This window comes from Camelus bactrianus, chromosome 34, assembly GCF_048773025.1.
Source record: "Camelus bactrianus isolate YW-2024 breed Bactrian camel chromosome 34, ASM4877302v1, whole genome shotgun sequence".
Classification (NCBI taxonomy): domain Eukaryota; kingdom Metazoa; phylum Chordata; class Mammalia; order Artiodactyla; family Camelidae; genus Camelus; species Camelus bactrianus.
The window spans coordinates 17,025,409-17,046,316 of NC_133572.1; the positions used below are offsets into that span (position 1 = coordinate 17,025,409).

At 39.8% G+C, this 20,908-nt stretch overlaps 1 protein-coding gene across 2 annotated transcripts in view; it reads right to left on the reverse strand.

Moving 5' to 3' along the window:
* The window catches only part of ITPR2 (inositol 1,4,5-trisphosphate receptor type 2), a 417,609-nt gene that overhangs the window by 317,356 nt on the left and 79,345 nt on the right, over positions 1–20,908 (reverse strand). For both annotated transcript variants that reach the window (XM_074357919.1, XM_074357920.1), the window contains 4 exons: positions 16,922–17,020; positions 16,551–16,634; positions 16,106–16,252; positions 11,541–11,636 (listed from right to left, as the gene is read on the reverse strand). In XM_074357919.1, coding sequence (XP_074214020.1) covers positions 11,541–11,636; positions 16,106–16,252; positions 16,551–16,634; positions 16,922–17,020 — 426 coding nt within the window. The remainder of the gene's footprint in view (positions 1–11,540; positions 11,637–16,105; positions 16,253–16,550; positions 16,635–16,921; positions 17,021–20,908) is intronic.

Sequence of the window (20,908 nt, forward strand, 5' to 3'; positions counted from 1 at the left end):
GCTTCTCCATCAGTGAGAAGCTGCTGTGAGATGGAGCAGAAAACTGTTCCTCCAATCCTCCCCTCCACTGTCCACTACCCCCTCTGTCTTCTCATGGCCAGAGAGACACAACAAAGCTCAGAAAGCAAACAGGCAGAGAGTGGACAGAGCAGATGGTGGCAGAGGACTTTCCAAGCAGGACTGCCCGGAGAAAGGGAGAGAAGAGAAAGCACTGTGGCTGCCACGGGCTGGAAGGGCACTGCGGGCTGGAAGGGCGCTGCGGGCTGGAAGGGCGCTGCGGGTTGGAAGGGCGCTGCGTGATACACTAGAAAAGCAGAGAAGCCGGAGGGAGGAGCAACCACAGCTGAGCCCAGGGATGCAGATCCGGCGCCCCCTGGAACTGGGAACTACACGGCCCGGGCCCTGCAGGCTACCCTGAAGCTGAAGGTTTAACAAGAGGATTGAGAAGAAAGAAGTGGAACAAAAGGACCATCCACTCAAGCCTTCTGCTTCTGCACAGAGCTCACCTGACTGAGGAAAAGGGAGGAAACAAGAAAAAAACAACACGCGACTGACTGGAAAATATATCAGAATGGGAGGAGTTCTTTCTCAGAGTCTTTCTGAATATTATCTATGGTATGATACAAAATAAATTTTCAGGGAAAGGTTTGGCATCTTCAAGAAAGTGCAAGTAAACATTGCCTCTATGTGAAGGCAGTGGAAGATGAACAGCTAAAACTATGACATAAAAATAATACAATAAATAATAAAATAGTACAAAAAATAAAGACTCACAATATAAAGAAGTTAAAGTAAGGGGGGTTTCAATAAAAATGAAAACATAAACATAAAATTAAAGTCCACCTTGGCAGCGGAAACAAGCATAGTTGACATTACAGGAAATGAGCGATACAAAGGCTAAAAGGTGAACAGCTGTCCTTCAGCTCAGAGGAAGGATGTAAAGAAATGAAAATGAGGAAAAAGGGAGTAGTCATGGAGGACCAGAGAAGGGTGTATCAACTAGTGGACGACCAGGTGCTAGACGGGAGAGAAAGTAAGGAGAACACAAGCAATAATCGAAGACAATGGACAGTCAGGCCTTCCTCAGCTGAAAAAAAAGCTGTGTACGCGGAGGTGACCATATTCCAGGAGAGTCAACGAAGACGGACAGACACATTCGAAGATGATGGGGAGCCGGGGGAGAACAGTGGTCGGGGCATCAAACAGAGCCAGAAAGAAGGCTTAGACAAAAATGCCTATCATGTAACAGGAGAATGGATAAACAAAACACGGCATGTTCACACAACGGAGCACAACTCAGCAACAAAATGATGAGCTGCTGATGTCACAACAGGATGGATCCCAACAATACATACAATGGAATATTATTCCATCATAAAAAAGTAGGAAATCCTGCCATTTGCAACAACGCGGATGGACCTTGAGGGCACAATGCTAAGTGAAATAAGTCAGACAGAGAAAGGTAAATACTGTGTGATCTTGCTTATGTGTGGAATCTAAAAATATAAAACAAACTTACGTAAACAGGGATCAGTTTTGTGGTTACCAGAGGCAGGGGTAGGAATGGGTGAAATCAGTAAATGGGGTCAAAAGGTACAAACTTCCAATTAAAAGAATACAAGTCCTGAGGATGTAATGTACAGCATGGAGATAAATTTTTAAGGTACAGTCCATTTACAAAGCTGTGTTAATTTCTGGTGTATAGCACAGTGATTCAGAGATATATATATATATATTATATATTCCTTTTCATATTATTTTTCATTATAGGCTATTACAAGGTAGTGAATATAGTTCCCTGTGCTGGACAGTAGGACCCTGGTGGACCGTGGTGACTACATTTCATAGTACTGTATATTTGAAAGTTGCTAAGAGAACAGATCTCAAAAGTTCTCATCACAAGAAAAAAAATGTATAACTGTGAGTGTTGATGGATGTTATCAAGATTTACTGTGGTAATCACTTCAATCTATCTATCTATCTATCTATCTATCTATCTATATATAGTTATATATAGTTATATGTAGATATATATAATTTTATATATACATGTCTCAAATCATTAGGTTGCATACCTAAAACTAATACAATGTTATATGTCAATGATATCTCAATTTTAAAAACACATTATAAATGGAAGAAAGAAGACACTGTATGACTCCATTTATATGAAATCTAAAAACAGACAAAACCAAAGTATGGTTAAACAAATCGGAAAGTGGGTGGGGGTATTAGGGAAAGGAGAGTCTGGAAAGCAGAACCTGGTCCAAGAGCTACTTGACAGCAGACTTTCAGTTTTCAGAGCGGGTACACAAGGGGGGAGATGGGGTGTGGAGGAGGGTTGATGAAACAGGAATCCAGTTACAAGTTGCCTGTTGGTGCAGGCCAGCCACTGGGGAGGTCTAAGCATGAACTTTATTTTTCTTTGGAGATCCATACCTCATGCTCCTTAAATTCCCTTGAATTATGAATAAAACAATTAGTTTCAAAACAGGATAATCCCTGGTTCTGGAATCCAAGAGTGATAGGTAAAAAGCCAAAAAGACAGTGATTTAATCAGCTGCCTGTCTACTGATTAATCAAACTTGAAAGGCACACTTTTTACTCCATAGTAATGAAAGTTCCAGCACAGTACGCAGAAGGGGTTTATTCAGCTCTTTTAGCCAAAGATTACTATATTTTTAAATTTGTTTTCAGTTCGAAAAAACTCAGACTTTCCTTTTAAATTAAAAAAATACATAGTAAAATTATAGCTAAATTATATTCAAAAGACATAAAACATGTTTAATCAAGCTATACCTTATGGTTGAAGTTTTCATTCCACAAGCATTTAGAATAGTTAGTTACAGACATTGTAAAGTAAATTCATGCTGGAAACTATGATGTAGCCATAACTGAAATGTGTACAGAAACAGGAATTAATGAACCTAAGCCAAATAGTCATTCATGCCTCTTAAAATGTAGGTCATATTCTACCTTAAAAACAATTTTAATTTCAAAAACTGCCTTCACATATTTCACCCTTTCAGGATCACCCAGTTCAGCCCTTGAGGGACGTGTGGGGAACTGGATTCCAAACTCAGCTCCGTAAGGAAATACTATCGGCTTTAGGAAAGGTTGCCTAACCCCCAAGCAACACAGGGTCCTTAATGTAAAATGAGAAAAATCTCTGACTAAAGCCTAATCCTACTAATTATGTGTCATCAAATTTTATATATTCATGTCTTTGACAACAAGACTAAAGATGGTGCTGATCAGTTAGGTTTTGCCTCATCTTGCATCTTACAGGCTGCAATGTGGTCTTTTTAATATAGAGTTGTTGCTTCAGTACATTCACTAAAGTGATAATAATAATGAGGAGGAGAAGAAGAGGAAGTAGAAAGAAGAGGAGGAACTGTGATATATATACACATATATGTATATGTATATCATGGAATACTATTCAGCTGTGAAAAAGAATAAAATAATGCCATTTGCAGCAACATGGATGGACCTGGAGATCATCATTCTAAGTGAAGTAAGCCAGAAAGAGACAGAAAAATACCATAGGATATCACGTACATGTGGAATCTAAAAAAAAAAAAGAACAGACAAATGAACTTACTTACAAAACAGAAACAGACTCACAGACATAGAAAACAAACTTATAGTTACCAGGGTGGAAAGGGGGTGGGAAGGGATAAATTGGGAGTCTGAGATTTGCAGATGTAACTACTATGCATAAAACAGATAAACAACAAGTTTATACTGTAAAGCTCAGGGAACTATATTCAGTATCTTGTTCTAAGCTATAATGAAAAAGAATGTGAAAAGAAGTATTTGTATGTACATGTAAGATTAAAACATGATGCTGTATACCAGAAATTGACACAACACTGTAAACTGACTAAATTTCAACAAAAAAAAAATTTTAATTAAAAAAATAAGAGGTGGAAGAGCCACCAAAATAAACAAAACATTCTCTGTATAAATTCACCAATATTAACTAAAGGCCAGATAAATATATGCTTTAATATATGTTTTAAATGTATACTGCTGATTTCCTTGTCCAGCTATAATAATAACAGTAATCATTAAAGTTATTAGACTAAAGATGAATCAAAAAAATATTTCTAAAGAAGAGGAAAAAAGATATGGTCATATAGAGATTCCTAAATCTTTTAGGACTTCAACGGAAATATTTCCTTATGTTAAAAAATAAATGATAAATCTGGCATTGGAGAAAAGAGATTTAATATGCTGTTCAATCATTAATACTCAGTAAATATTAACAGAGCATCTATAATGGACAAAGCATGGTGGCATATGGTATTTTAGCAAAGACGAAAGAGACTATGGTCCCTGACCACAAGACCTTACAATCTAGGACGGAAAATAAGACATAAATACAGTTAGCTGTAATACCAAACAGAATGTGACAAGAGATATAAGACAGAAATGAATAATTTATAAATAATATAGGTCAGAAGAAGGAGGGACAAATTTATTCCAGAATTATTCATGGAGAAGGCAGCATATGAGCATGGCCCTGAAGGATGGGCAGAATTATCTCGGGCAGAGAAGGAAGAAAGGACTGATGAGGGACAGGCGGTGCAGGGGGAGCGAGAGCCAAGCAGGTGAGAAAATCAGCCTTGATCAGAGAAGACACATAACTGTCATTTATGGAATATTTTTTATATGCTTTTAAAGGTGAATTCATCTCCCCTTACAGTTATCCTATTAGAAGGGCGCCTTAACCCCACTTTACAGTCATGAAGCAGCCCATGCAAAGCCACATGGCTGGGGAGTGGTAGGGCTATTCAGAAGCACACGTCTGATGATTCCAAAGCCACAACTTTTAGTGCCGACAGCACGTGACTTCCCTCCCCACTCCGTAAGGAGGACTGGCGTGATCCCAGGTAGGAAGGCAGGCCAGGCCAATGGGGCTTTTGCCACAGGCTACCGGGTTTGCATCTTCAGAAAGATTTTGAATATCGCCGGGAAAATGTTTGCAGAAACAGCACGTTAAAAATCCTCAATTGAAAAAAGAAAAAGGAATATATATATATGTATATGTAAGACTGAAACATGATGCTGTACACTGGAAATCGACACAACTTTGTAAACTGACTATACTTCAATAACAATAAATAAAAATAAAAATGCTCAACCGGCCATCGTGAGTAGGACACAGAGACAGATGATGAAAAAGGCAAAGCAACCAAGTGCGGGGTTCCAGTAAGAGGTGGTAGAGCCCCAGTAACAATCACAGTGCCGAAATGGAAAAGAGAAAGCGGATGCAGAAGAGTTTAGAGACAGTTTAAAGAGTAGAATCTGAATGTGCAAACTGAGAGAGAAAAAAAACATTTATCATGACTCTCAAGTTTTTAACCCAGAAAAGAAGAAAACTCACTCTTTGCAGAGAAACAATTCCATCTTAGGTAAGATTACTGAGAGAACAACTCAAAAGAACACAAGCAAATAAAGGCGGCTGGCTTCCATGACTGGACAGGGCAGAGGTGGGTCTGATCTAAAACCACTGGACCCAGGGCTCAAATAATTTCTGGGTACCTGTCTGGGCTCTGTAATCCCTGTTACTGTCCTCATTCTCTCCCGCCAAAGACTAGCTTCCTTCAAGTGCTCGGGGAAGCTGGTGGTTCCAGGTGTAGTGTCTTCACTGCGAAAGGAGAACACCTTGCTCATAAATCCCCAGGGAAGAGTCTGCCTGGCCCTGCTGAGTCGTGCATCCTCCGTCTGAACCAACTGCTGCGTCAGACGGACAGCACACCCTGATCAGCGATTGGCAGTCCCGTCAACGGAGGGAAAGCAAGGCAGCTTTTGAAAAATAGGAATGTCAGGCAGTCCAAAATAATGAATTTCCACTACATTTTGGCCTTAGTCAAGTCACTTAACCTTGGTGAGCCCCAGTTGCACCATCTATTAAAAAGTAATAATACCAATTGTATGGGATTCTTCTGAGGTATTAAAAATCATATGAAACAAACAAACAAGCCAAAGAAAAAAAGATTATTGCGTCTCAATGTCAGTGGGACAGCCAAGGTCAAATTCAGGACCTGGGAGCGAGGGACAGAAAGAGAATAAAATACCCACCACGAAGCTTTGGAGGGAGTCTTCATTTAAGTGGCCACAGAGGCCCAGAATGGAGTCAGGTAGAGAGTGTGACGAGTCAGAATAGAAACGTGGCAGAGGGACAGAGCAGTGTCATGGACACCAAGACAGTGGACGGTCATGGTGGTGCCACTATCCAATGAAAGTCACCTGCCACCAACCCTCTGTCACCAGAGCAGGAAGCAGACCCAAAGTTGTAAGTCCATAATTTATGTTCATTTTTTAAAAGAAAAAGGCTACTTTTTTATAATGAAATATCTTTTGATCAATTTTTAGTACATATAACATTGAAGTCATAAAATCATCACGTATGTATTTTTAAATAATTATATATGTGTATGTTCCTCTTCCCAATGACTAGGCACTTCAGAGCCAACTTATTATTCTGATTGTTAGGTCTAGAAAAGAAAAGAAGGGAAAAATAGCCTTTACTGGATGCTTATATGTGCCAGGCATCATTTGTATTTTGATACATACTTACATGTGTGTACAGGGGCTGGTATGTATGCTCCTTTCTTGTATGTGTCTGTGTACATCTTTTTTAAAAAGACCCTCCTCATATACTATGGCTGATACATTTGACAGAGAACTAAACATTGGGATATTTAAAACTACAGCCCTAATATCCATAAGATTCTATGCTAATATATAGGTTCCTGAGTACTAGGTTTTTAATTAATTAAATCCAAAGGCTACTGCATAGTTAGGAAATAAGTGTTTACTGCCATCTGGTGGAAGTCTGGTCCATCTACAAACAAATAAGCTAGTCATCTTTAAACAGGCAATTATAACATCTTTAACAAAATTATTTTGCTCTAATCGCTCTATCTTGTTTTTGGAAGGATCATCAAAAGCTACTGTTTTAATAATATCCAAAGAAAGAAATTGCAGCGGATGAGAAATTGTGATTCTTGATTCATTTCCCATGACCGTGGAAGAACTATTTACTAAGGCTCCCATAGTATCCTACTCAGGATATACTTTCTTCCCCACAGACATGGTAAGGGAACTCCCTGCACCAGTAAGGACAGACGAATAAAAGGTCTACGGCAAAATGGCAAGGAGTGCACTGAGAACTGCGCTGTGCGTTAAAGGCAAAGCTCCACGGCAGTTACTTCCCCCTCATGGCACCTGGTTTCTCCCGTGGCCCACAGAAACTGACGCTATAGGAAGACGGCCTAATAACACAGCGCTGCAACGCATTGTCTGATGAAGCCAGAAATGCCTTTATTACCGAATTCATAATCAAATGCCTTGTTCCGTATTTTGTCCACGAATTTCAAGCATTGTCGATTACTCAAAAATAAATCTCGAATTCGCTAAAACAATACCGTTAAAGGTGTTGAAATGGAAGAAGGGTCCATTTCTAAAACCTTGTCTCTCTTTAGCAACTCAGAGAATAAAATCTAAACAGATTAACATTTTACACCATTGTCCTAATTCCTAGATGGTTTCCACAGTTCACACAGACATACACACAAAGTATGGCGCTCTTCTTCAACAGCTTACAATTTATGTGTTTTGTCTCTACAGTTAAGACCACAGAATCTTCAGCGTATGAAATGGTCTAATTTTCTTCAGCTAGTTCCTCCTTCATTTCTAAACAAACCATAATAAGCTTTTCGTGTTTTCCTGAATAACTTAGTCACCCAGTAAGTACTAGTTAAATAGAATATCATGCTTAGGAAGTATACATATAAGTAAAAAGTTTAGGTGTTTCTTTTCTAAGATGCCTAGATTTAACGTTGCAGCCTTTAAACTTACCGTGAGATTTACCATGGTCGTCTACAGGTGTTAATAATTTAAACACTACACAAAGCCAGATATCTCAGATGTGCCTGTATGCTGGAAGCAATTGCAAAAGAGATGTTCCAGTGATGAGTTAATATAATTCTCTAGATTGCAAACTCTTAAAGGACAAAGACAAACTTTAATCATTTTTGTTTTCTTCACAATAAAAAACAGTGCTCCTACCTGGGAGGCTGTCAACCAATGATTGTGTAATTTCAGTATAACATAGATCAGGGGTTCTAAGCCTTGGCACCACTGGCATTTGGGGTCAGATAATTCTTTGCTGTGGGGGCTATCCTACACATCATAGGATGTTCAGTCGCATCCCCAGCCTCTACCTACTAGATAGCCAGTAGCTCCCTCTCCCCAGCTGTGACAATAAAAATGTCTCAGGACATTGCCTAATATCCCCTGGGGACAAGATCACCCTCAGTTGAGAACCACTGATACAACAAAGCGAAGAACACTTGTTTCTTTCAGCCTGAATAAGATCATTCTCTTGTTTTTTAACTCGGGATCACCTCTCTGAGCCTGGGTTTCCCTTTCTGTAAAGTGAAGTGATTGGATTTACAACCTCACTGAACCTCTGATTCATTCATTAGACCATCTGATATTTACTGAGTGTAAATTAAATATCAGGCACCATTCTGGGCACAAGGTAGCCAGTGGTGAGCCCTGAACATTTTCCCCTTGGGTTATCTGCCTGACAAAGAAATACCAGTTCTGGATCATGAAAATAATAAAAATAATGTTTAAAATAATAATAATAATAATAATAATAATAATAATGCACTACTTCACATTTTTTGTCCCCTTCCTCTCAGTGGAAGCAACAGGACTTAACACTTACTGAATGCCTTTTAGGTACAAGGTGCTGAAAGTTCACAATTCCCCAAAAATCCCATATAATATATATTATCACCTTTTTTACATACAAGGGGACTGAGGTTCAGAGAGGTTACATAGTTGCTTAAGGCAGAGAGATTGTGAGCAGTATACCTGGGGCTTTTCTTCCCACTGCACAAGGCTCTCTTTGCCACACTGGCCAACATAAACACCATGAACTCAAAGGCAATTCAAGAATGACATCATGCAATTTACCAGGAATGCCTCAAGCACATTAAATTAATATTTCCAATTATAAATATGTGTTGAAAGTAGACAAGCTGAGGGCAAATGCTGCCAACTCCTGCCCTCTGATAGGACCTTCCCTTTAAAGCAAAAACAGCTCAGTTCTCAGCCATCTTAATTTTTAAAAAATACTTTATAAACATCAGCCTAACAGGACTCTTACTTTCCTTTAATGAGTCTGCTTCCCACCCTTTTACAGCCATTGTACAAGGACTCCGTCTCCACTTCCTCCCGCTTCCTGGCTTCCTCCTCAGTCCTCCGCCTCCTGCATTCTGGCTTCCGTTAAAAGTGCTCTCGGAGAAGTCACAGATGACCATGTTCTTTGCCAAATGCTGTAAAGACATTTCATTCCTGACCTTTTTGGGAGCACTCCCTCCTTGCTGAAATTCCATCTTCCCTCACTTGGCATCTGCGAGTCAGCCCACTGGACCTTCCAGTGGCTTCTATGACTTCTCAGACCGCCAGACTTTCTAACTTTACTTGACTTCAGGAATATTCGTTTTAATTTAAATAGCCAGCACGTGGCTGGTGACTACTGTAGTGGACAGTGGACCACTCTGGAGTGGTCTTTCTTTGAACACAAATCACTTAGAACACTGCTCTTTAAGTGAAAAAACCCATTCTTCTTGTCTTAATATATATGGTCTGAAAAAAAACAGCTGCCCTACCTTTCTGGCCCCAGCACTCCCCTCCCACGTTCTAGCACGACTTCCAAACTCACACACATCTTATGTGTGACACAGACATGCACTATCCACATGAAACCAGGTTGTATAATGCCACACACCTCCCTGTCCTCATTGCCTGAACACGCCTTCTCTCTCTTCCCTTCCCCATCTGCCTTACTCATCCATCAAGCATCCTTGCACCTCCCTGGTACCCCCTACCACAGGTGTGTTGCACTTGAGTTCTCCCCATCTCCAAGAGAATAATAACCCTAACTTCTAATCTTTATGGGACATCCAGTAGACTTTTCTAATTCTTATTTTAGACAAGATTCACCCCCCGCCTCTTACTGTTCAATTTTGCTTAAAAAGGTTACTTTTCAAAAAAGTTACTTTAAAACACTTACAGTATAAACAGCCTATAAATTGCAAAGCTGTATTTCATCTAGCCAAGCAGATTCATTAAAAATGAGTCAGATATTTATAAAGAGAGAACAATCCCTACTTACCATGTAATAAATTAATCATGCCAGCATCCCTTACTGGAGGCTTAGCATAGTCACACATTATGCTGAGCACTTTACCTCACTTCATTCTCTTATAATCTTATTACACAAAAACTGTGATGATCTCCATTTTTCCAGGGGAGGAAATAGGAGATAAGAGATTAATTTGCCAAATATGGCTCCAAATGCCTCGCACATAACAAATCCCGAAATTTCCTTCTTCCTACCCACTAAGCTTATAGAAGCCTGAATAGCTTCCTCGTCTTCATTCATTCATTCAAAAACTATTCACCAAATGCTTTCTAAGTACCAGGCACTGTCCTAGGTGCTGGGCACACAGTGGTGATGTTAAAAAAAAAAAAAAATCCCTGCCTTCAGAGAATGTCCATTCTGACAGAGAAAGTCAATGAAATAAAACATACAATAAGTGAGACAGTGTTAAGTACTACAAAGAAAATCATCACAGATTAACAGAGTGGGCGAGGAGGAAACTTCCTGTTTCCACACGTTTTTCTCATCAGTTTTCCATCCCTACTTCCTCACCCTCCCTCACGTCCAAAACCAAAAGTTAGACACATAATACTAAAATTCCCAACACCAAATTCTGGTTTAGAATCCCAGAAGAAACTCTAAATTGAAAGGCGGAGTTGAGGAGAGTTAAGAACGAATGGATATTTTCAGACACCTAAAAACAAATATTTTCAAAATTAGTTTTAAACTAGATAACTGACCTTTAATTAAATCATTTCTAAAATTTGTACGTGGCTATTTCTACCCACCCTTCATTCTACCTGACTGTCAACATGCATTTCATGGAGAAAGAAAAGACCTCTATATGTTTTTACCATTTTTATTGACAGGACAGTTCAGTCTCTTACGGAAAAACCTCTTTCCTCTCTGATAGTTTGAACAATAAGAGCCACTCACCAGGGAAAGACTGATCACAGAAGATCAGCCTGAAGCTATGTAGGCTACACCACATCAACAATGGGCTGATCATGGCTCCAAAGCAGACATTCTGATAGAGTGAAGCTAAATAGGAACTCTCAAGACGGATCCCATATGGTTGCAAATCGGATCCCTGCTTCCCCGTGTCCTACAGCAAACCAACCACAGGGTTCTGTTGTTGCTGTTGATGTTTTAACGTTCAAGACAAAGGCCATCTTAAGGTTTCAATTAACATCTACATCTTGAGAACAATTTACACGCCAATCCAGAACTTGATAGGCAATAATCAAATGTGCACAAAAACTGTTCCTACAGATACAACATCTTTTGTATCGCCCGTTTCACTATTTCAGAATCAGAGACTTAACAGCACCACATCCATTCAACTTACCTCTGCAGCTAAATAGTTCCCGGTGGCAAGATGTTTAAATCTGAACAAGCTGTTCCACTGTCCGGCACCCCCTCGGCACGGGTCGTGGTGAACCACCTACAGCCAAAAAAAGAGAAATGAAAACAACGGCTAACAGATAGGCATGTTCCTGGCAAGCAAATGCCCACACTTTACATGGAGTGCCCACCTGTTCATGCTCAACTTGTCAAATCGAATATACGTTTTCATGAAAACAATGTGGCAGAAAAACAAAATTCCCCACAGATGAGTAAGAGAACAGTTAACTCACTGGGCTTACATGATTCTCACACCTCACATGTGCAAATACAGCCTTACTCTAAAAGACATTTTCCTAGACCCAAATTGGAAATACGATGGAGTTTCCCCACATTTGTTATTCAAATATTCATTCAACAGATTATATTAAGAGCCTGGTACACGCCAGGTACTCCTCTAGGCAATACAGCCCACAGCAATGAATAAGACTGGAGCTTTCAGCCAATAAGATTTGGCTACTGTCAGGGGGAAATAAACAGGGCACGTGATGGGGGACCTAGAGGCTACCTGAGATATGGCCATCAGCCTGGGCACTCTGAGGAGATGATTTATGAGCAGAAACCAGAAAGATAAGAAAGAGATAGTCATACAGAGAGATTGGAAGGGACCATGCCAAGCAGAGAACCATAAACACCAAAGCCTGGATGTCTGGACTCAACTCTTGGTCCTTCCCATGTGCTGCTTGTTTATTAACACCATGTCCTTTGATACCTGTCCTGGAAACCAGCCTTGCCCCCAGTGTGGAGCCACCAGGCTCATTGAGAACGAAAGCGGTAGAGGGTCTGAGACAGTTGGTTGCAACAGGTGGGGCTGGTCTTCCAGCCCAAAGACGACTGTGTGAGTCCCAGCTCTGCCAATTACTACAGTAGGATCACAGCAAGCAATGTGACGTCTTCAAGGCTGTTTCTTCTTTTACAAAGTGGGTTTAAATCATAGGATTGTTGTGAAGATTAAACATCATAAGGCATCCTGAAGTGCTCAGATGACTTTCCATTATTCTCCAACAGATTACCTTCTTCTTGTTAATAGGAACCACGCTTTGCCTCCTGCCCCAACCTCAAATTCTGTGTGCTAATGCAGAGAACATTCCGATGCCTTTTGCTAGACTCCAGCTTCTATGTCTTCCCTTACCCCAGAAGCTCAAATAAGATAATTATGAAAACACTTCAAAGTGCACGGAGTCTTACAAAAGTGTTCCCCCTGCAGCCAAACACCAGCATCCTTCAAAGTTCAGTTCTCACATCAACCTTCCACCACCAAGCCTTTGCTACTTCCACGGGCTAGTGTGATCTCGTCAGTGTTTGAACTCTGACTCCTTTGGGGGAGGCATGGATACCTTTGAGAATTTGATAAAATCTATTGGTGGTCTCACATGCACACAATACGCACACACACCTTCTGTATACAACTGCTAAACGTAACTAACAATGTGAAGCTTATCATGAATCACAGACTAAAAACTCCCGTCCTGTACACTAGCTGGTCTAGCAACAGACAATTTGGAGATAGGGAAGTGAAGGTGTTTTTATTATCACGATGATTTTGGAGGGACGCTACTGGCACTCATGGGCAATGGCCGAGACATTATATATCCTGCACAGGGGAGTGCAGCATAGGCTAGACTTTGTGTGCAATACTTGGGACTGTCCTTACCCTCCTGTTATCAAGGGGCTCGGGGGGAAGCAGAGGGAAGTGGCTCCTCTTAGGGCTCCAGTGAAGGTGGTGGCAGCTGCCTCGTGCAGGCTCCCACAGGGAGGCGGGGTGACGACTCCTGGGGCACAAGAGGAGGCAGTGGAGGCTGTGGCACTGCCAGATCTTCAGGTAAGACCACGTTCCTCACCCCGCTTTTCCCCATCCAGTCCCTCCAACAACTCTGGCGCCTCATTTCCTATATTAAATACCCCCTTGCTTGAAACACCTGGTGCTCAGGCTTCCTGGCGGGAGCCTGGCTGATGCAACACACAATGAAGAAACGTCCCGTGGTACCGCTTTCAAATCTCCGACAGAAATAAACTCACTGCAAACACATATTGGTAATGCTTTAATATATAATCTTATTTAAAAGTTTTTACATCAAGTTATTTGAAAAATCCAATAATTTCAGAGAAATTCACTACGGAGAGGGAAGCTTAAATGAATTCAAGACATTATCTCAAAATTATTGAATAATTTATTCACTCTCTCCACTCTGACTGCTCAGTGGGTCATAGCGTTTCCATCTACGTGTTTTCTTGGAAAGGATTTCGGTGCACTGGCACAATTACAGCAAAAGCTATAAAACTAATAATAAATATAAGAAAGAAGATTCAAAACTCCTTTTAACAGACCTAGAACCAAACATTAAATAGACAGAGACACATGAAATGCAGGGAACTCACCGTATAGGGAAATCACTATATGACTTTGCCATCGCTGTATTTTGCCAAAAAAGTTTTAAAATAGTATTTTACATTATTGCTATTCCTATGTTTTGAACATTTTTGGAGCACAATGATAAGAACTCTATGGCATGAAAAATGCCATATTTTAATTATGCATTTATGTTCTCTTTCTCTTACTCTGACAAGAGACACTGGGAGGTGGGCTTCTGGGAAGCAGATCATGTAGGTGTGGTGGGGGCTGTTTTCCCCAGACCTTGCCGTCCCCGTCACCTTTTCCCCAGATCTCGCCATCCCGTCACCTACTGAAGGACACGGTCTCCAGATACATGGGAAGATAGGGTCTCTTCTGAATGTGAGAGGCTGAAAGTATGTCTTAACATGAGTAGAGTTCCAAGATAAAAACCATGCTTTTGGGGGTTATTTCATCTCTATTCTAAGTCATGTCATAACTGAGAGAATTATTTTGATGTTCTATTTGTAACTAAGGCTCAGCTCATTTGCATAAACATTATACTTTCTCATTATCTCCGTTTCAATAGTTCGTAATCTGCCTTATGAATCCCATTTCAGTTATGGTGATTTCCCTCTTTTTTTAATCACGTACAAATACGTCTGTTCTGTTATTACTTCTCCTAATTCTAGATACTACCCGAGGGCCCACGTTTGCCTCTGCTCTTTCGTTTCCCTGTACCTACACAGAATGTATTCCGAGCCTCTTCTTCCACCGTTTCTCTCAAATCCAAATGTATCCATCAAAGACTCACACAAATATTGTATCTTCTAGAGTTGGTACTTACATGTTGAAATACGTATTATTTTTATTGTAAGTTATCTCCCTCTTATTTCTTCCTTATATTAGAATTTGGCCTTTTTATTTTTAATCATGAGAATATATAATAATATTAACTATGAATTTCATTTTAGGACGTTAAAGGAAATGTAACAAAACATATGCTGTAAAAAGGGGGTGATGGGTTTGAAATGGTTGAGAAGCACTGCTGTAGGTCTGGATGTCCATTAAATCAAGAAGGAACTTATCAAATGACGGCTTGTTTGTAGTTAATTATGTATATCTCTCTCCTCCACTGTATAGAAAGGTCCTTTAAAGACAAATCCAAACCTTAAATTTCCTTAATTATCATATTAGCACATTTGAGAAATACTTCTTTTTTTTTTAATCTATACCCACCACTTAAAAAAAAATTCTGTTGACATATAGTGGATTTACTAACTATCTTAGTTTCTGGTATACAGCATAGTGATTCAGTTACATGTATATAAATATATGTGTTCGTTTTCATATTCTTTCCCATTACAGTTTATTACAAGATACTGAATATAGTTCCCTGCACTATACAGTACGGCCTTATTGTTTATGTATTTTAGATATAGTAGCTTGTATCTGCTGATCCCAAACTCCTAATTTATCCCTCCCCCACCTCTCTCCTTTGGTAACCATAAGTTTGTTTTCTATATCTGAGTCTATTTTTGTTTTGTAAATAAGTTTATTCATGTTATTTTTTAGACTCCACAAATAAGTGATATCTTACATTTGTCTTTCTCTGTCTGAGTTACTTCACTTAGCAGGATAATCTCTAGGTCCATCCATCTTGCTGCAAATGGCACTATTTCATTTTTTTACGGCTGAGTAGTATTCCACTGTATATAAAATAAAATACTTAGGAAAGAATACTTCTTAAAAGATGAATGGAATCTTAACTATGGGTCTCCTCACTCCAATAGAAACGGCATCCCCAGAAGCCATAAATGTTCTTTTTGGTAACTGTGGACTTACGATCTTCACTTACAGTGAGTTATCCTTCTCCATCTTAACTCCAATGCCATTTGAAGCCCAAGACCTTAAGTCTGATCAGTCTTGACAACATTCACAATGGAATTTTAAAAAGCAAAATCATAGATATGCCCTTGTTAAATAAAAGAGAGAGAGATGCTCTGAGAAGACAGGCAAAGGGTCACAGCAGTGAAGAGGTACAAGCCGGTTCACAGAAATTACTGTTTTATGGGTCTATCGAAGAAGATGCCTATAACAATAAAACAATCAGCCTAGGGACCGTGTCTTTTTGATGTAAGTATTTATTAAATGCCAAAAAAAAGGGGCGTACACACCTCTATTTCCCAGAGTGCTTTAGAACTGGTGGCAGAAGTGGCTGATTGACGCAAGGTTGTGCGAAGGAAAATGTGCTGCTTTTTCTCGTATTCGTCACAAGTCAGAAACTTCTCTTGTTCCGCATGAAACAGTCGGACAACATCACCCTAGAAAAACAGGTCAAGAAAGCTGCATTTCCAACAAAGCCCTAAGCAAGCAGACATAAGAAGCGGGTGTCTCTTTCTGGTTTTGATACTCGGGGCCCTTCTGCTAACACTTGGCTTTTAATGATTACTTATACATTCCCGAATATAGCGGGGAGATAAGAGAGTTCAATGTGAGGATTAAGGTGTACACTCACAGCCTAAACTTCAAACGCCAGGGAACACACAGGGTTCGCAACCAGAAGCTCAGGAAAGCTACCTTCAATTCTTCCACCAAGTGCGCTACACGGGACATACTTACGCCTTTCAGTACATCCTCTCGATAGGAACTATATTTCATGAATAAAGTGATTTTCCAGCTAGTGTTGCAATTAACAGCATTCACCTATTAATGAAGAGATGTTAAGTTACAAGACTGCAGATTGCATTTCATACCAGAAATTATTACTTCAACCAGCAGAAGGAGAAAAAAGAACAGATTTGGACAATGGGGCATGTATGTGAACACAAACATCGTCAAAGGCCCGTCTGAAATTTACACGTACCTTAGGAAGACAGACTGGCATATCTGGGCTTACGCTTATGAAAACAATGAAAGAAACTGTAGGACTTTTTTTTTTCCTCTCTCGTGAGAAAAATCAACAAATTCATTTCCTTTCCTCTTAAGCTTACCTCCTTACACCCTGGATTATCAAGAAGCTCTATGTTGCTGGCATGTAGCGGCTGTCCTGCATTCACGGGCATCAAAACAACTTTATCTCCTACAACAATCTAGGGAATCAGAAATAAGTTGCAAATGAGACATTGCACGGATCTTTGGTGCTACATTTAAAGCTAAAAGTAACAGCACAGAAATCCTTGTTATTGACCTAACATCTGGCCCATTTAACCCCCATACAAATTTTAGTTCAATTTTTTTTTCCTCCTTGAGGTAAAACACCTTCTGATAAATGATCATATAATCATGTCCCACGGTGCCCACCAGTCTGGATTCATAAAGCTGGTGTAGATCCTTTTCTTATTGGTCTCCATTTCAGTGAGAGCTTTCTTAAATAGGTCAATAAACAGGCCAGCATCCCTCCACACCAGGTCTGATGCCATGTGCACAGGAGATTATAAAAGTGGATGCATGTGCCACAAAAAGCCACTCTGCCTAAAGGTTAGAATGACTTCAAGCACACGCAGGAAGTCTCATACATGTGTATTACCTCTGCAATGAAAAACATATCTCTTATATCTCATATTCCCCATAATCTCAGAAATTTATTAAACATTCAAAGGTCATGTGGATTCAGGAAATGGAGAATTAGGTACGACCTTATAGGGACACATTTATAGTCTGGGCCTTGGGCAACTGGTTCACTGTTATCTTAAACAACCAACACTAATATTGCTCCTTAAACCTGGTGCTCGCTTTTAAATCACAATTAAAATTGGTTATGGGAAAGGTACTTTAAAGAAGTTAAGTCTAAGGTGACTTTTTATTTATGCTACCGTTAACAATGTCTGCTTGATCTTCAAGTTTTTTATTCACAACTCAAACTGTGGGGAAATGAAGTTATGCTTTCTTGATGATAATAATGAACATTTATTTCATAGTTATTCAAGTGAAGTTCTTCTGTTGTTAAGTTCCGTTAGAAGACATCACTGCAGTACCTACACGCTCTCAGAAATGAAAACCAGTACCTTCCCTTTGCATACTTCGTACCAACTAAACATTGGACTAGATTAACAGACAACTGAAAAACAAATAAGGACGCAGACGATTAAAATGAACAGTATCTTAACCTAGACCAAGACTTTAAGGAACACAATTTCTCATTTTCAAAATAAATTAACCTTTAATAAATCATATACAGGTGTCTACATTCACATATAGGACTGTTGCCACAAACTACGTCTTTAGATTCAAATATGGTAAGAGAAGTCTCAAGCTCACTAACGGAGCAAAAGAAGGTTGTTCTTTGGTCTGCAGAGATGGCTCCTATTATTTGCAGGACTGGTATCTATCCAGTGCCTTTCAAGTTCGTAATCAGTCAGATGCTGTGACTCAAAAAGATCCATTAAAAAGTTCTTTATATGTACCAATTAAGGAAAAGTCATCAAGAAAACGTGTTACGTGAGAGGATGAGGGGGCAGCACTGGGCTATGTTTGTGTGAAAAACGGAGAGGGAGAGAGTAGGAGCGTATGCATAAGAAATCCTCCTGGGGTTAACTGTGCAAGAGAGAAGTTGGAATTGGGGACGTGGGGAAAAGGACACAGACTTCTCCCAATGTATCTTCATATTGTTTTCTGTCTTTGAATCGTGAATTGGTATCTATTTTAAACAATCAAATGACAAACAAATAAACAAAAGTCAACACGATATAGACATATTTGCAACATCCCCCTCCTCAAAAAACAAAAACATTTGCTATTGCACATGACACCAAGGCAGCTCCAAGTCTCAGAGTCGTGTAGAAGCCTGAGTCGTCTTCCATCCTATACGCACTGGGGCTGGAGACCACTCTCTGCCAGCGCTGTCTGGTCTTCCAGTTTCTTAAAGAACAATTGGATTTGGCTCACCGTGTCACTCTTACCTGTACCATATAAATATTCACCAGTAAGCTGCTAAATAGAATGACATGTTTTAGTTGTACCCTTCCAATTAAAAGAACCCTTTTGGTTGCACCCATATTCACTGCTCTAAGTCGTATTATTTTACCATAGCTGTCTATAAGTCTTGGGTCAATCCCTATGTTACTTTTACTTCAAATCACCACCTGTAAAGTCTTATACAATTTTAAGGGACTAATCACATAGCCAAAATGTTAAAAACATCAAGGATTCGTAAGAATGGTATTCATAAGGAGAAGCTAACATTAATTCATTAATACCAGGTCCTGGGTCATGTTCTTAACAATGGTCACTTTTACAATCCAAGCTGAATAAACTTACAAGTGAAATGGACAAGATGCTAATTGTAAGATATGAAAAGAACAGTAAGAAGTGCCAGGAAGAATACAAGTGTGTAAGAAAGAGTCCCTGTTCTTGGGGAATTCACATCTACTTAGATAACTTGGTAAATATGGACCTTGGTAATGATACTCTCAGAAGAGAGCAGGCATGAAGCCTGAACCACTGGTGGGATCAGATGCACCCCGAGAAGCCACAGGCTTAACACAGAACTGGAGGGTGAAGTCATTTTCTGCCACATCACATTCACCCTAGTGCACAAACATTTTTAAAAATCACAATTCCAAAAGCACTTCTGTTGCTTCTATTTAACAGACATGCACGATTCATGCTGGGATTTTGCCGAAAATGAAGAGCAATGCAACTCCGGCTGCTACCCCTCTTCTGCAGTGGCACCTGGTGTGGTGAAAAGCATATTGCAGTAAAAATCAAAACACCAGGGATCAAGTCCCACCTTCGCTAGTTCCAAGGGGTCCAGTTTTGAAGAAGACTGAAATCTACTTGCTGTCTAAAGAAGCTCTTTCCCTAAGGGTTGGGGTTGGTTTTGGTTTTTTTTTTTCTTGATTGAAAGAATATTGAACCTTTTCTCCATTTTAAAATCTACCATCCAGGTAAAGAACTAATGTCTTCTTAGACCAAAGTTGGAAATGAAAAATTAACCACTCAATCATGGGAAGATAAGTGAAAATGAAATATTTATGTACTCTGCTCAAGGCTGTCCCCAGTGACTTTCGAACTGCTCAACAGCAAGCAAGGACTTCTACACAGCTGAAAGCTGAGGGATCCAGGAATCTACTTTCCCCCCAAAACTACCCACCCCGGAATTCTATGAGGTATTTAACAGACATATTCTTAAATGGTAGACACCAGTGACTTTTGACGATGGGAGCCTTTTTCTCCACAGACCATCATCAGCCTCATTCTTCCATTTCATTTCAGCCGCCAAACATCCTGTGGCTATTTACAACCTAAATCACAATGTCACCAACTGCTAAATAGTAAAATAGAAATTTTAAAGTCCTTTAAATCTTGTGCTTTTCTCCTCTTAGATTAACAGGCTTCTAAAGAAAATCAATAGTAATTAAACCTCCTGTTACGAAAGGATAGCATTTCCAGTTGTCTTCAATAAAATACGGCAGGCGTGGCTTTTAGAGAAATGCTACCTGTTCATAGGGAGGAAGATGGGCATCACAGGACAACTGTTCATGTGGCAGGTATGGGGCCGTGGGTGTGCTTATGCTTCACAGCACTGTAATCACACACAAAAGCTGCACAGTGGCGAGCAAAAACAGTGAGCTACTTCAGCAAAAAGCAACGTGTAAGGTTGTTTCAGCCATGCTTTATGGAGCACATCCACACAAGAAGGATTTCTATGCTGCACTTAACAATCACATTGTCTGTTTTAACCAAGATGGAGAGTTTGGGTGGTAGGTTGCACCCAAACCGGCCCAGCAACCCAGTACAACTAATTATTTGAAATAGTTCATTACACTCAACTCTCTTTGATCTGGTAGGGACCTTGTAGTCTCCTTTGATGAGGGAGCAGGGAAAGGAATAGATGGAATGGAAAAAAAAACAGACAGAATGAATCAATAAAATCCACAGCTAGTCTCCAGGCCCCTCCTGGTCCAATCATTTCATCACATTCCTCCAGAGCTTGAGTTCAGGTTTTGTTTTTTTTGATGTTTAATTTTCTTTGACCA